The 17308-nt window shown below is 37.6% G+C and overlaps 1 protein-coding gene across 6 annotated transcripts in view; it reads left to right on the top strand.

The window, feature by feature from the left end:
- Positions 1 to 14917, top strand: part of VAMP4 (vesicle associated membrane protein 4) — a 45078-nt gene extending 30161 nt beyond the window's left edge. For 3 of the 6 annotated variants that reach the window (XM_029935035.1, XM_029935034.1, XM_029935036.1), the window contains exons 4-8: positions 1883 to 1933; positions 8312 to 8412; positions 9336 to 9434; positions 12045 to 12096; positions 14192 to 14917. In XM_029935035.1, coding sequence (XP_029790895.1) covers positions 1883 to 1933; positions 8312 to 8412; positions 9336 to 9434; positions 12045 to 12096; positions 14192 to 14228 — 340 coding nt within the window. In that variant the 3' untranslated portion in view covers positions 14229 to 14917. Of the gene's footprint in view, positions 1 to 1882; positions 1934 to 8311; positions 8413 to 9335; positions 9435 to 12044; positions 12097 to 12181; positions 13681 to 14191 lie in introns of those variants that run through there. The other 3 variants (XM_029935038.1, XM_029935039.1, XM_029935037.1) reach the window with 3 other exon arrangements.
- The last annotated feature ends 2391 nt before the right edge of the window (positions 14918 to 17308 follow it).

Raw genomic sequence — 17308 nt, 5'->3', positions numbered from 1 at the left:
TCATATAAGCCTGGGTTTGTATTTGCAAAGTTAGGAAGGAGGACAATTTGTGGCATAAGTTTTCCCTGGAGATTGTTGTAGGCGGATGTGCCCTTCTCCATACTCCGCCCCCCCCCCAAACATTTGCAGCCCTCTTTGTTATAATGTTGCAAAGTTATTTCCCCCTACATAAAAATATTTTATAAAAATAATTGACAGTCATGAAGCAGTGACAAGATCTCCAAAGAGTCACAAAGCTAATTGCCACAGTGGCAATTATAGTAAAAAGCCTTAGACCTAGAGCACTAGCTACCTGTCAGAAAAGAACTTAGTCTTGAAAAGACCAGAAGGTTAAATAAGTAATTCCCTCAGTGTCAGCAGGCTACCTTGTGAGAAACACTAACTCTTCATTTAAACCTGCAACATGCCCCTGAAAGTCACTCCCAATGTATCTTTACTAGAGGGCCTGACAAACAGCTAGCTCACTTGCTTCCACACACTGTGGTTCTGTTTGGGTGTTGAAGGGGAGACAAACCAAATAAACTTCTAAAAAAGTAATCAAAATCCAGGTTTATCATCCAGCAGTTTATCAACCCCCAGCAATATTCACAAGAGCCCTCCAAGGATGGAGCAACCTAAATGTCCATTAACAGGTAAATGGATAAGCAAAGTATGATATTTCAGTACAATAGAATATTAGTCTTTAAAAGGAAGGAAATTCTGGGGTGCCCGGGGGGCTCAGTTGGTTAATCGTCTGACTCGATTTCAGCTCAGGTCATGATCTCACGGTTCTTGAGATAGAGCCCTACATCAGGCATGGGATTCTCTCTCTCCCTCCCTCTCTCTCCCTCTTCCCCTCCCCTGCTCATGCACACTATCTCTCCAAATAAATAAACATTTAAAGATTTAAAAAGAGGAAATTCTGACACATACAACATGGATGAATCTCAAACCTTATGCTAAGTGAAAAAAGCTGGTTACAAAAGGATAAAATTTACGTGACCCACTTATATGAACTACCTGGAGTAGACCCTCATGGAGACACAAAGCAGACTGGAGGCGCCAGGGGCTAGGAAGAGGAGGGATGGGGAGTTAGTGGTTGATTGGTAGAGATCTTTTTTTTTTTTTTTTTTAAGTAAATTCTGTGCCTCACATGGGGCTTAAACTCACAACCCTGAGATTAAGAGTCACATGCTGTATCAACTGAGTCAGGCCCCCAATTCTTTTTTTTTTCTGAAATTTTTGTGATTTATGCCTTATTCTTGATCATCAGAAGAATGGTAATTACTCATAATGGAATATCCACAAGCTTTTATTTCCAGAATATTAAAATGATTGGTTGAAATGATACAACACTTGACTAACAAGTAATAGTTTGAGAAATGTTAGTATTTTCATAGACTTGAATTTCTCATTAGCTTTGTTGTTAAATTTAAGATGAGCAACAAAAAGTGTTTTGAATGGATTTTTCTCTATATCCATTTCTGATAATCAACCTTTTTTAATAGCCTAATTCAAAGGTGAATTTACTTTTTTCTTTCTATAACTGATCAGAAAGCTATTCATAGTAACTGGCACTCTTGTTACAGTGTTTCAGAGTTTAGTGATCAGAACAACCTGTAACTTCAGGTTAAGTAAACTATTTTCTCTGAAAGTTTTGACATTGAGAGGAATGAGGTCAGTTGTGGCCAGCACTAAGTACCGGAGAGGTACAGATGTGATTACACGTCCTTTGATTCCAGCAGACCAGTCACGTGTGGTTCTTTCTGGTAAATGACTGAGCACTAGCTACCTGTCAGAAAAGAACTTAGCCTTGAAAAGAGCAGAATTAAGCTTGATTGTGTGTGTTCTATTTTTTTATTTTAATGCTCTCATTAATATGTACTTGGTGTTTTGTTTTCAGAAGGGGACCATCTGGACCAAGATTTGGACCTAGAAATGATAAAATTAAGCAGTAAGTTCCTGAGTTACTCATTTGTTTAAGTGACTATTGTATTTCCGTATGGACCCAGGGTTGGGAGACTACAGCCTAGGAGCCAAATCTGGTTACTCCCTATTGTTCTAAATAAAGTTTTATTGGAACACAGCCATGCCTATTTGTTTCCTTATTGCCAGTGGCTGCTTTCAAACTACAGTGGCAGATTTGAGTAGCTGTGACAGAGACCTTATGGCCCACAGAATCTAAAATGTCTATTGTATGTCTGGCCCTTTATGGAAAAAAATTTGCTGAACCCAGATGTTGACTAACTATAACTACTGGATTGTAAAAACCCTGTAACTTTCTGTTTTCACAAAGCTCCCTCGGAATCGTAGCTGAGGAAATCCAGTGCTTGTTTGTTGGTTTTCTTAACTTGATTACTTTATGTCGAATGCATTTATGTAGCATAATCTCAAGGTCAATTTTGGCTTTAAATCTGTACTAGAGTCCAATTTTCAGAATAATAGATGTAATATAATAGGTTTAGTTTTTTAAAGTACAGTATTACTTATATTCCTCCAGAATGTTGTCCTATTACTTATTCTCATATATGTATTGATCTAAGTTATAGGTAATTAACTTTCAGTTTAAACCTTTTTCTGTATATGTTGCTGGGGATAGGTGATGGGTAATGCTGTAGTAAAGGTATCTAATGTTAGAAGGATCTGAGTCCTGACAAGGGAGACAATGGGCAGAGCAGTGAAACAGCCCTGGAAACATAGTTTTGAATACTAACTATGGACTATAAACTAAACGGCCTGGATGCAGGATCCTAGGGGGGAGAGCCACTGCTCTAGTTCGGGATACAGCTGGCACGTAGTGGGAAGGATGCTGTAATAGGAAATCAAGCTATTGTTAAGACACTTAGGCTTTAGTCAGGTAGCTGTTGGTATGGGGGAAAAAATACCCACACTTCGCCTAATCCTAGCTAATGGATTCTGAAATCAGAACCAGGGTTCCAAAAAACTGAGTGCTGGATAGGACATTTTCATTTTCTCTTACTGTCTGGCAAATAGCTTTGAACTTAACAGTCTAAAACAATACATATTTATCATCTCACATTTTTGATGGGTCAGGAGTTCACTCACTGCTTAGGTGGGCCCTCTGCACAGGGTCTTACGAGCCTGAAATCAAGGTTTCGCCAGGGCTGTGATCTCATTTACTGACCGAGCTCAAGTAGTGTTGGCAATTATTTTCCTTGCAGTTGGGAGTAGCCATGATAATTTTCTCCTTGAAGGCCAGCAGAAGAGAGTCTCTGCTGCTCCAAGTCTCTGTTGGCCAGTAAAGATACAATGAACTACTTAGATTCAGGCAGTTCATAACATATGTAGGCAGTGAAAGGAAGAATGGCCAGACTCTCTGGGTTCTCGTATGCACCGAAAATGGTGCTTCCAAAACCGAAGGGGCTGCACGGCTGTAATAGGGGTTGTGGGATAGCCTGTTACCCAGGAGCCGGTTCTGCATGGTGGCTCAGCGCTTTCATAGTCTGCAGATGGCCCTGCAGAAAGCCTCCTACATCAGCAGAACCTGGGAGGTGGTAAGAAATTGTCTTGTGGACAGTCTTCTAGATAGATGAGTGGGAGATGGCCTCATAGCCATTCATCTTCTCATGTTCTGGGAGGATTATAAAGCATTCAAGGCCATCAGGATGCCATGGCAGAGCTGGTCCTGTGCACTGAGCCAGCGTGACATCTGTATGTACCCACACGGTTCTCATACCTAAGCTGCCCTAGACAACAGGACCCACTGATGACATACGTGTCTTTGTCCTGCCCACCTGCTTGGTCTCCTCTGATATCCTCTGCAGGGTGAGCCTAGTACTGAGTATGGCCTGTTGAGTCTTCTGAATATGATTTTCCAGCGGAACCCCAAACCATGGCTGGTTGTACATTTTCTGTGTTAGCAAGTGCCAAGTGCACACACAAATATATACATGTGCATATTAATTAGCACAACATCTTTGGTGATCACGAAATTTTAGAAAAGGAATTGTTGAGTAAGTATAATGATTCTCTCATTTAAAAGGTGGTCAGTCATCAAAATAATACATAGTAAACCTTGTGGGCTCAGACTCACGAATGCTTATTTAATTCAGTGTCTGTGCCCAAAGTGCTCCAAGATGGCAGAGCAGAGCCTACCACACAGCTTGCCCGTGGACTGATACCTGGCTTTAGTTGAGTAACCAAAATTGCTAACACACTGGTGAGTTTCTTTCAGCTATGTGATCACTATGTAATTTGTAACATTTATTACAGGGTATCCTTGACTGTGTGGATCAGCAACATTGTTATATTGTTTGAATTCAGTTGGCATGTTGACACCAGATTATTTGCACAAAAAATATTCATGTGTTTGAGGGAAGATTTTTTTTTGGTGAGATTTAAAATAATCACATGCCTGTATGAAATGTATGATTCTCTTTGGAATATTTTCTTTGCTTTTAAGTTAAATAATAGCTTTATAAATGCAGCTCTAGTGGATTACAGTCATTCTCTGTTCGGGGTAGGGAATTTCCTGACTATAGTCTTGGTCTAATCAGTTTAACTTTATAAAAAGGTCCCCAAGGAATGTTCCATGATGTAACATATATATATATATATATATATATATATATATATATATGTTCCATGATGTAACATATATATATATATATATATATATATATATATATGTGCAAAAATGCAGCATAACTTTAAGCCTTCTTTTGTCAACAGTACCTTAAAAAGCCACAAGATGGGGGTGTTAACTCTAAAAATAAATATTTTCTTTATAAAATAACGGAAGAATGTGGCTGAGCATTTTTTTTCTGAATGGAAGATCACTGACATTAAGCACATTCTAAGGGTTAGGCATTGTGCTAAGTGTTTAAAAACACTGTTACATCTAATTCTCACAAGTGAGAGATGATCATCTTTATTTTAAAGGTGGAAAAACAGGCCGCAGGAGGCTTGAAACAGACTCCGCGACATCGTGCAGCTCCCCGTTAATAATTAGAATAGAGACGTTTCTGGAATACAAGTTGTGTCAGACTCTCAGGATGATTTAAGTCAACACTGAACTGTCTTTTCCTTTCTGCATGTCTCTATCTTTTCCTGCGTATGCTCTCTCTTGTGTCCTTTCTTCTACCATACGACTCGAAATGACATAAGTCTCCACATCCTCCTAAACAAACTCACTTTTGTTATAGAGTTATTAATTATATCTTTAAGTTAATGCTCATCATCTGCTGACACTCAGTTGCTCAAATTATAAATCTAGGAGTCCTCCACCCTTTGCTTACCCCACCTTCTTCACCAGTGTCCAGTTAATCACTTGGCGCTTGAAATATCCCCTCCTCTTGCCTAGACCTCTCCCACCGTCAACCACCTTCATCACTCTGCCCATGTCACACTTATCCCCTCAGAATTCGGGACGAGGATCTTGATGCCATCTCTCTCTGATCCAGGCTGAATTCCTCTAGGCTGCATGACTGGTACCATGGGCTTCCTTCCGTGTGGCACTTCACACATGGTGGTATAATCCTGGATCCCAGTTTTCCCAAGAGACTGTAATCTTTCTAAAGACTGGACTTACAACCTTCACATCAGTGTCTTCAATAAATAGTATCTTAATAATTCCTTAGTAAATGTTTTTTGAATGAATGAAATATTTCATTCAGATCAGAAAATATTTGTTGAAAACCTACCAGGCACATTTCACATGACCTAGGAAATAAAAGGATGAATGGGACAGTCTGCTTTGAAGACATTTAAGCTGTAATGAGGAGGATGGGATCGACATAAAATACAAATAGAAACCAGTACCGTAACTGCTGTGAAAATGTAACAGATATTGTGAAATGTGTTATCACTTGTTTTTAAAAAATTAACCTTTATATTAAAATAAATAATTTTCTATAGGAGTTGCATTCTGAGCATGAGAACATCTTGAAATACAGAAACACAATTATGAGATTTTCCGTTATTAAATAAGGGTTTACAGTAGCTGGATTAAGAGTGTATACTAGTGGATGGTGACTTTTTTTGTTTTGGTTTTAAGCCCATGTGTGGCGTATTCGTGTCCATAGTGGCCATCATGTGATCATGCGTAGGGCTGCCATGCATGTCCACTCCCACCGGCAGTACCGTCTTACTGTAGGCTGCTGTCATGGCTACCGTCATCTCCTGCAAATGCTGAAAAACACCTGCCTGGGTATTTCGAAGCTGGCCCTTGATGAACAGTAGCTGTGTCTCTATCCCAGTTCTCAGAGTTGAATGGAGACCTCCACATACATTTTATATCTTCCTCAAGTAACTGGATATGCTTTTGCAGGACTTACACCCAAATTGTCCGCTTGTTCAACAAATGTTCATTGAATGGGTACTCTGCTCCAAGCACTGTGGCTGGTACTGGAGCTGCAAAAGTGAACAAGATTTGCACATTTTCTGCATTCATCAAGCTTAGCTTCTAGCCGGGGAAAGGCAGGAAATCGGTGTGTACTTTCCCTTAGTGTTAAAGGCTTTAAAGGGAGAAGTGGGATGGGGATGGGCCGTGTCACAGCGCTGAGTTAGTGCAGTACACTCCTTGCACATTTGGACGCAAGTTGCAGGAGAGCTGGAATTGTCTGCTTTCTTCATTATTGTCTTCCCAGTGCCTAAAACAATACGTAGTGGGCTCTCATTAATTATTGGATACATTAATCAGTTGCTTAAGTATTTGTGCTGTTGTTCTTAGGGTGAATATTTTTAGCTCTTTGTTTAGAGGATTAGGAATTACAAGACATCTTAGGAACTGGGGGACTTGTTCAGAACTTTTTGGACTGAAGAGAATTCTGCTGGTCCCAGCTTGGTTCTGCTTTAGTCTAATGTCCTCCAGTAGAATCTGAGGCCCTGAACTCTGGGGAGCTGTGGTGGTGACCCCTGAGTGTGTGTGTGGCTAGTCAGTGGGTGTACCATAGGAGGGAGGGACTGTCCTCACACATAGTAATTGCTCCTTGAATCTGAGACTGCTTCTGAACCCACCTATGGCTCAGGGGGCCTCCATTTTTACTTTAAAGCCAACTTTTTGAAGATACAGCTCTGTGACAGGGAAGAGAACTTTTTTTCAAAATTACACATCCATGCCTCACACCTGACTCACTGGGTTAATTTGAGGGGGTAGTGTGGAATAGAGGGTAGAGACAAGATGTGTATTGTGAGTTTTTTTTAAAAACCTCACAATTGTGAGGTGGTGAAATTGTAATAATTGACACAATTCTTTCTTCCCCAACTAGAAACAATTGCATATCCTTATATATGCTTTATATATATATGATGTATAAATAGATATATAATCCAATGCATTTTAAACATATTTTGAGTTGTAAGAACCATGAGTTCACTTTATTTCTCCTTTTAAATATTTCACTGGTGTGACAATTTTATTAAGTAATTTCAGGTAATTTTTGCCTAACAGAACAGAGGAAAACTAAACACTTTAAATTACTTAACATTTCTGTGTTTGCATAGTTGAAGTTACTCCTGAGTGAGAGTAGGCAGCTAAGAACCAGTTAGATAAACCACTGAAGATGAACCCTGACACGGAGCTTGATCTCCCGAGCCTGAGACTGTGACCTGAGCCGATATCGAGAGTTGGACAGATGCTCCACCAACTGAGCCATCCAGGGGCCCCGAAGATTAAGTATTTATTTAGTTAGGGCAGGCCCTCATAACATAACATAACAACACAACACAACACAACATAAAGGAGGAAATTATATTTTCATTTTGAAAAACAGCAAAACAGTTTTTTCTTTCTGCTCTCTCTCGGCTGCTTCAAAACCTTCCCGGGTGTGCCAGTGCCTTAAACCCTTAAACAAGAAAACTGATGAGCATCCATGTACATTTCCATTTTGGAAACTGAATATTGTCATAAGCTGAAAGCATCCTAGGCAGACTCCTTTGTTAGCCTTAGTGTATAAACCACAGCAGACGTTTATGTATTAGCTGTGTCTGTGATGCCTCCTTAGCCTATTGAAAAGAAAAGGAAACTGGATTATTTAGAGTCAGACTATTTGACTAAATTCTGCAGTTACTAGGCATTCTGGCAGTACATTTAATTTGCAGCAACAGAGCTAAAAACAAACTGTCTTTAAGTTAAATATTACTTTCACTAATCTTTAATTGCCTGCATATTCAGGCCCACAAATGGAAGGACATTGCTACAAAGCCTTAAAAATTTATAGTTGAATTAACTGCCTGAGAACTTGCTATTTTCTATCATGGAAGTTTTCTTTTCTTTTTTTTTTTTTTTTTATCATGGAAGTTTTCTAATGAAAGTTTTAGCAATTATAAAATTCTTAAAAGAAATAATTTTTAAATCTTTCTTTTAAACTAGTGTTCAGAATCAGGTGGATGAAGTTATTGATGTCATGCAAGAAAATATTACAAAGGTAATTGAAAGAGGGGAGAGACTAGATGAACTACAGGACAAATCAGGTACAGATACTTCATATATTTCTTGATATTATGAATCTGTGTTTTGATAGTTTATTTCTCCTCACATTTCTCTAGCCAAAGTTTAGGAATCTTGATTTTGGACAATGATATTTGGTCCTCAAGTTTGTGATTTTAGTACTTTAATTTTAGCTCCCTTTATTTGAATCATCTTATTGCATTATTTGGTTGAGGGTGGAAATTTTAAAATTTATTCTTGAATAGTTAGAGTAGAAATTTTTTTGCCTTATTTTGTTGATATACTTGTATTTCTCATGACTCAGGGAGGAAGTCTAATCACTTCTTTTCAACACTTATGTCAAGTTTGATCTTTTTATCTTCTGCTTTTTCTGGCAACTTAGCAGCGTTTCTTTACTGACAAACGTTAGTCTGTCTCTGTACTTATAACAGTTGCTGGCATATATTAGGTATTCAAATATTGTGAAATGATGAATAGCTGAATACCTGACTGATCCTGGACAGACATGTCTAACCAAAAAACTTATTTAACCACTTTTAAAATTCATTGTTTTACTTCAAAATGAGTCTCTTTATGTATCTTCTAAGAATCTAACCTTCTCCACATGTAGTCTTTTTTTCTATAAGTGTGTCAAGTACTTGAATTTTTAGAGTATTTTCTTACCAGAACTCCTAATTTATGTGAAAGCGTTGAGGCCCTGGGAAGACTTCTCTTAATTTTACTGTAAAATGGATTGAGCAAACTGATCTGTAGCCCCTTTTTGTGCTCTTTTTCCCCAACACAGATTGCCAGTCTGTGGGTGGAAGAAAGGGAGGATGTTGTTTTCGTGCTTAAAAGGGAACACATTTGCAGAAGTAGAAATTAATATTTTCTTGTCTTTGTGTGACTAGATAAAAGAATCCTGTTATGTCGTTTAATCCTTCTCTCCATCCTCTATGTGATATAGAAAGCTTATCGGATAATGCGACTGCTTTTAGCAACAGATCCAAACAACTTCGAAGGCAGATGTGGTGGCGTGGATGCAAAGTAAGTGAGAAGACACTGGGTAAGTGGCCAGCAGCTCGGGTGGCCTTCCGGGATAAAGGGCCTCTGGAGTCACGGCTCGGCAGGGAGCGGGGGAGACGGGGCGTCAGAGACCCACGCCGCCTTGTTTATAGCTTCTGAACTTGGGACACGCTGGGAGTCAGTGAATATTTGTTGAATTAATTATAGCTTCGGGGACAGGAATAACTAAAGGAATCAAGCAGTTCCTAAAAGGATGTTTTCATGGACTGCTTCACAGAAAGTAACCCACATTTTATCAATGATTTAGCTTCTTGAAGACTCATTACCTTGTAAGAAATACAAGTTTTTCATCTAATTTACTAGTAGTACCATTTTGGGGCAACTATTAAACATATTAAAAATATGGAATGGAAGCTAGAGAAAAAGAGTTTTCTGTTGGAAGGGGAAAAAATAAAAGCAGTTTATATGTCAGAATCCATTATGACAAATGGAACTTAAAAAATTTCACTATCCTTTATTATTCCAGAGAAATAAGAAATAAAAGAGAAAAAGAAAAAATGAGAATCAATATATATACTAATATATTCTTAACAAAAATCTTTATAGAAATGAATTTACCTCTTAAGTCAAATATGGCTACTAATCATTAAACAGAAAATGTTTAAGATTTTCTAGTGAATTTCATGTCACGCGAGCAGTTTTCTTTGTCCTCCCAATTCCATATGTCATCTTTGGGTTTGTTGAAAATCTTAGACATACACGCACTGTTTTTAATCTCTCATTTTCAAGTTTAGTGATAACTTTCTAAACTTGGCTTTGCCACATACTAAGGATTTCTTCCAAGGGTTGTTGTGGATTTACTTATTTTTGTCTGTCTACCTGTTGAATCCTCTTACTTTCACAAAGAGACTGGAGAAAGGAACATGGTCCATTGTTCCCCTTGTGTGGAATTTTTATTTTATTTTAAATTTGTATCCTTTGAAGAATAAATTTTCCATTTTCTTTTAAGTTTTCCATTGTCATAGAAATCCTCTATCCTATAAAACCTGGTGTGGAAGAGCAAAGGTCCATGAGCCACTCACTTCCTTTCCCCATACATACACGTGACCCATTCTTGTAGCCACAAAAAGATGATCATAATGTGCATTTTGACTAGCTTTCTTTAGCCATATCTAAAGATTGTTGTTTTGTACTTTCTGAATTTCAGATCAGGAGATTAGAGGAACTGTATGCTTCTAGAGAGAAAAATGGAATTATATTTTTAAATTGCATTTTAATTAGATTTCTAAATAGACCCTATGTCACTGCCATTTTCTGGGTTAACTTTATAATGGTTATTTAGGAAAGGCTGAGAAAAGGGAAGTGGGGACAGAGCCCAGATCAGAAGTTGCCAATGGCTAAGGGCAGGGCAGTGGATACTGACTGTAACTGGGTGTGAGGGAACTTGGAGTGATGGAAATGCCTTGTGTTTGACTGATGGTGGTGATTGATAACTATATCTTTGTCAAAACCCATCAGAATGAACTTTAAAAGGGTGAATTTTATTCTAGAGAAAGTGTATTTCAATAAACCTGACTTTAAAAATAAGTGAACAAAGTTAACCCAATGGGTGGGGTGGGAGAATGTCTACATATTTTGGTCATCATAATTAATAATTTCAGTAGACACCTGGTGTCCAAATTGCAAAGCTCCCTTGGTCACTTTGCTCTTGTCATAAATGTAATGCCACAAAAATGTTACCAGTAGCTCTATTTTAGAAACCTATCATTAGCTACTTCTGGTTGCGATTTCTGATACTCCTCTAATGTTTCATGTGTTTATAGTAGCTGGGTATCTTTTTTTTTTTAATTGATGAACCATCTTTAATCAATTATCTGTGAGAATGTTTGATGAAAACAAGACTTCCATATAGAATTCATTGGGAAAATCAAACCAATTTATAGCTTATGCATTTTAGGATTAAATGAGGAACATGACCATATTATAGAGCAGTGACTTGAAAATATTAAGCAGCTGACTGTGGACCAATTTTAAGAGGTTTCTCCTTTCAACTGAGAACCTGGCATGCAGGGTGCCCTTAGGCAAGTGATTTATTAAATGAGGTTATTCATGAAGGATCTATATTCCTCAAAATGGAGGCAAAAAAATGCCAAAAAGAGAGTAAAGGGAACAAAGACCCATGGAATTCTCATACATTTAAGTGCTATAAAACATGCTGCTCTATATATACATACTGAATCAGTTGTATTAGATGCCTAGGTTATTCATCATATCCTGACACTTTTGAACAGAATTACTAAAATTTCATACTTTTCCTGGTCTCCTATTAGAAATGAACATGAGAAATCATAGACGAAATGTTCAGGCCCTTGCAAGCTTTGATTGTTACAGTTTGTGATGCAGGGGGTATATATAGCCTTGAACAATAAAATACAGTCAAGCAAAATCCCTTGAACTTGGGAACTCTGATTATTTACAAAATGATGCAGATAGCCAGCAAGTTCACATGAGAAAAATGTGAAAACCTTTCAAGGATTGAGCCTGTTCACTGATGAGTTAGTTTAATGTAATAGATAGTACAGCAGATAATCTTGACTTTATTAACAAGTCAAACATTAATATCTGTCTTATGCCTTTTTGTGTGTTGTAGATAAAAGCCATCATGGCTTTGGTCGCTGTTATCCTTTTGCTAGTGATTATCAGTAAGTATTTCCTGGACTAGTAGTTTTGTGGGGTGTATTATTTGTTTTAGAGTTCATTTTAATTTCCCTTTTAACTTATTTTCAGTTGACCCAGTAGAGCTGACTAATGTCAGGATTGAATAATGACTTCTGACCCAAATCAGGACCTCTTAACCTACCTAGGATCTGTAGCTCTGAAAATGTTCGTAAATGGTGTGTAAAGTTTTATGTTTTTGCACATGTACATTTTTATGGGAGAGAGTCTATAACTTTTATCAGATTCTCAAAGATTAACTTCCTACACCCCACCCCCACCCACCAATATAGGACTAAGCCATTTGAGGCCAAATGTGGCTACTCTTACACCAGTTTCATTATTAACTTTAGGTATGGAAGCTTGTATTTCATACTATCATTTGGAGGACAAACCCAGATAAATTTTCACCATATGATAGTTTTTTGTTTTGTTTTTTATTTTGGATTTGAACTTGCTTTCAGGCTTTAAAGCATAAGTCTTCTCCTTTCCTTTTTTTCCTGGGTATTCTTATTAAAGTCGAGTCATTTTTGTTATCTGTTTTTCTCCAAAGCCTCTTTACCTATGTTTACAGGGATTTTTATGACGATTTGAAAGTGTCTCAAAACAGCCATTTGAAAATTTCCATGGTAATATTCTTTGTAAACAGAAAAAGTTTGTTCCAAAGAAATATTGCTGATCCTCAGTGGGTTCTGTGTTTGGGAATTCCCCCCAGGTGACACTGATTTATAAACCAGAAATCAATATTGAGGTGCTTTCCCAGGCGCTGGCAGCTGTGTTGAGAGCAGAGACGATTCAAGTCCCCTGACATGCCCGTTCTCAACTGATGTCCAGTGGGGCCATGCTCTGCCTTTCTGGTTTCAGCTCTCATAAGATAAACAGGTGTCTAAGTCTATTTAGTGCCACATTTCTCACATTTTGTGTATTTGGTTGGTGATTTCACTGTTCAAGTGGCCCCGAGTGTAGTGCCGAAGTGCTGTGCAGCCTCAGGAAGGCTGTGATGTGCCGTATGGAAAGTCCATGTGCTAGATAAGCTCCATTTGGGCATGAGCTCCAGTGCTGTTGGCCAGGAGCTTAATGTTAATGACTCGACAATATATATTAAAAGGTAAAGAAAACACAAGGCTATATATTGATTGGTTAACAAAAATGTAACCAGGAGCTTGCAAGAATTTAACCCTGCATTTTCCCTAGGAACAACGATTCAGTATTCACTGAGTCAATGTTTGTGGTGACTTTATAGAACGTAATTACTGTAGTTACCAAGAATCGACCATACATTGATGGTTGATAATTTGGAAAATGTGGAATAAAACATAAGTAGTAAAATTCACTTGTAATCTTACTCTGCAGAGATAGCTACAGTTAGTATAACTATTATATATACTTCAAGTCTTTTCCTATTAATATATTAAGCATGCTTTTCAAAAATTAATATCATATATACTTTCCAATATATATTATAAAGTGGGAAAACATAATATTTAAAAAATATTTTAGCAGCTTTATGCCATGGTAATACTGCCATAATCTATTTGATCAAAATGCCAATAGTAGGGGTACCTGGCTGCTCAGTCAGGAGAGCATGTGTCCCTTAGTCTCTTGGTTCTGAGTTTGAGCCCCACATTGTGTATGGAGATTACTTAAAAATAAAATCACATTATAAAAAACACCAGGGGCACTTGGGTGGCTCAGTTGGTTAAGCATCCCACTCTTGATTTCGGCTAAGGTGATGATCTCAGGGTCAGGAGATCAAGCCCCATGTTGGGCTCCATACTGAGTGTGGAGCCTGCTTAAGGTGATCTTTCCCCCTCTCTCTGTCCTTCTCCCCTGCTCATAATCTCTCTTTAAAAAAAAAAAAAAAAAGTACATTATTTAAATTGCAAATGTTAGGTATTTAGTTTGTTTTATGATGTTTTGGCTTATTTATTCTCATTTGTTGTCTTTCATCTCAGATCATATCAAGTATCTTCCTCTGTAGCTATTGCCGGAAGTAGACACAGCTACATTTAGGAGCATGTTTTTAACATAACCTGTGAATCTGATTTTGATATGTTTCTTTTTGATGCTTTTCTTTTCCAGTTCTTATAGTCGTGAAATACCGTACTTGATTTGGTGACAGAGATCTTCATTACACAAAATCTGGGACAACAGTAGTAAAAAATTGCTGCATAATTTAAATGAAACCCATGTATATAACTTCTGAAACTTCTTTTTCAAGAAACTAAGAGGCAAGTATCACTTCAAATTGGAGCATTGAGAATGTCCAGTTATCTTCCTCCCTTCTAACAAAGTGTTTTTAAAAATTATGTTTAAGGCAAAGATAGCCAGCCTCTGTTTTGCCATATTCCAAGGATCTAATTTGAAACCAGATACTTGCCGGTCCATTGTTTGTATTCGTAATTAAACAGTGATGACAATACCACATGCTGTTAGTGCAAGGACCTGCATTACCACGTGGACCCAGGGTCAGGCGGGGGTCCGGAAGCCCGTGGAGAGCACCAGATCGTTAGGCCACCACGCACCGCGTCGTCCTTCCCTCGGTGTTTGCAAGACCCTTCGCACATTACAGTTGCTTTGCGAGCAATCTCCACATGTTTATGGGCGTAACAAAAGCTAAATGTTGTGAATGTTGCTGCCTTCAGCTATAAATAACTAAAACATTCCAGTAAACCTATTTTTGACTGTATAAGGGAATGTGTAGTAATTTTTTGGCATTTGGATTATGGAACTGGAAAATTTAAACAATATGAAAAGCATAGTGTGGCACCATAAAACTGGAGATAATAAAATTATCAGAGAACATCACTGGAGTGCTTGAAAACGAATGGCATGGTTCAGTCCGTTTCCAGTTAGCCTCCAATAAGGAGGGACTGGTCCTGATGTGAGTAAATGAAATCCACAGGTAACTTATTCTCTAACTTTGTTCTCTTTGATAGCTTTTCTCTTTAACTTCAACTAGTCCTGCCAGAAGTGCTAAAAGTAGCAAAAATCATCTGCTTAGAATTTGCTATTTTTGCATTCCGTGATCACCCCCTGAGAGATGCATGTCATACAATCAAGTGTCAAATTAGCCACCAATAAGAATATAAAAAGCCAGGAGATACTCATCTGTCAGTAACCTAATAGCTAGAGTCACCATTAATCTAAGTCTGTTTTTATAGCAACAAACTGTATTGTTGTCTTTAAAATGTGCCAACCTCCTTACGTCGCTTAAACAAGTCAAAGTGAAAATACATAGCTCTCTAATGTGTTCAAGGAGGAAGCTTTATCATAACATGGGAGGTTCTGCAGAAACTGGTGCGCGGGGATATGTTGACTATATGTGTAACTAAATCCGAGACAGGGTTAATAGAAGAAGCAGTATTTAAATAGGAAGAAAAACAATCCTGTATAGGTTTTATTTCTTTGGTCATTTTAATTCAGGATGTATGAAACATAGAATCTGTTTTTGTCTTAATTCTACAGGCTTAGTACTAAGAGGCAAAATGTTCTGTTTAAATGGGAAGGAATACGAAGGGAGGAAGCATCTTAGGAGATATTCAAGGGGCGCCGGGGTGGCTCAGTCGGTTAAGCGTCTGACTCTTGATTTCAGCTCCGATCGTGATCTCACAGTCCTCTCACAATGAGGAGCCCCACATTGGGCTCTGCACTGATAGCATGAAGCCTGCTGGGAGTCTCCCTCTTTTCTCAAAATAAACAAACATTGAAACAATGACAACAAAAAAAGAGATACTCAAGACACCTGCAAGTTACAAAGATCTAACTATAATCACTAAATTTTAGAGTCCAATAAGAATATTTTAAAAAAGGTAAAGGTCTTACATACTATAGGGAACTGTCACTCGTCTCTCTTTGTAAATGTCAATGTAGATAATTAATACTAAATCCTTTAATAATATAGAGGATATCCAGGGAAATGAGCATTTTAGAATTTCAGTAGTTCAGGAATGGAAATGTTTTAACAGAGTGGATCGAATCATTCCTAACATGTATGTATGTCTTTTATTTGGGATTGGAACTAGATTTATTCAGTGGTTAATTTTCCATTAGGTGTAGAAATCTGGTTTCTATGTGATTATTTCTCTAAAAGTCCACATTTCCAGAGTTTCTTTTAATCAAGTATGCCACTCTTAAATCTAAAAAAATTATTTTTAAAAATTTTAACCTTAAAAGTATTTATATGATAATAACATATATATGTAATTCTCTTTAAATATAAATACTGGTGGGAGGTGTGTCACTCTGTATACTAGTGGTGGCTTGGTTCACAGTTTACCATTTTGTCTTTCTTGGTCTTGATTAATCCTGAGACTCTTAAAATAGCTGGCATGTCATGACTTTATTGTGGTAATCTTAAACAGATGAGCCTTTTAAAAATTCAAAACAGAAGAAAAATATGTTGTTCAGATTGATGCCAGACCTGCCTTCCTTCCTCCCTCCTTAATCATTCTTTTTCTCATTCAGCTCAGATCATCCTGCACTTGAACAATGAAGTTTTACCACTATCACAACTATTATTATTTAAGAGCAACAAAGATCAACAGAAAAATTCAAGTAGCTTTATAAATACTAGTTGCTACCCAGTGAAATCAGGTCACTATTTTTATAATGCCTGAATCATACCCTTATGATTTATGTTGAATTACCACAGCCTGTTACCCTGCAGCAATTTCATGACTATAGTACTAACTCCCTATGATTATAACCCACTATTACCAGTGGTCTTTGGCTTATCTATACTGATAGAGCTCGCTGGAAATTGCACTTAAGAGTTTATGAACTTGAGGATTCCTTGATTAAATCCAAGTTCAATATTGACAATGGAACATTATCTAGAAGTGAGGAAGGATAGTGTACATCATATAGAAATACATTGTGTCAGCTCTCCTGTGGGCCACTTACTACATTCTTACTGGATAATCACTCTGCATTAGGAAATAACTTCCACATTTTTATAGCAAAAATTGACATCTTTCAGTTCTGTATCACACATGGATTTCCTGAAGATGATTATGCATGTGTAGACTAAGGAAGCCAGAATAAAAATAAATTGAAATTTCTCATTGTCAATACACTTTTCAACATGGTCGATGCCCTGTCAGCCTTGTTGCCCACACTTACCCCTACATCTGTATATATGGACACTGACTAAAAAATACACACGAAACGGGCACCTGGGTGGCTCAATCTGGTAAG

This window comes from Suricata suricatta, chromosome 3, assembly GCF_006229205.1.
Source record: "Suricata suricatta isolate VVHF042 chromosome 3, meerkat_22Aug2017_6uvM2_HiC, whole genome shotgun sequence".
Lineage (NCBI taxonomy): Eukaryota > Metazoa > Chordata > Mammalia > Carnivora > Herpestidae > Suricata > Suricata suricatta.
Note: the sequence above shows the minus strand (reverse complement) of the source record. Positions and strands in the feature narration are given on the sequence as shown.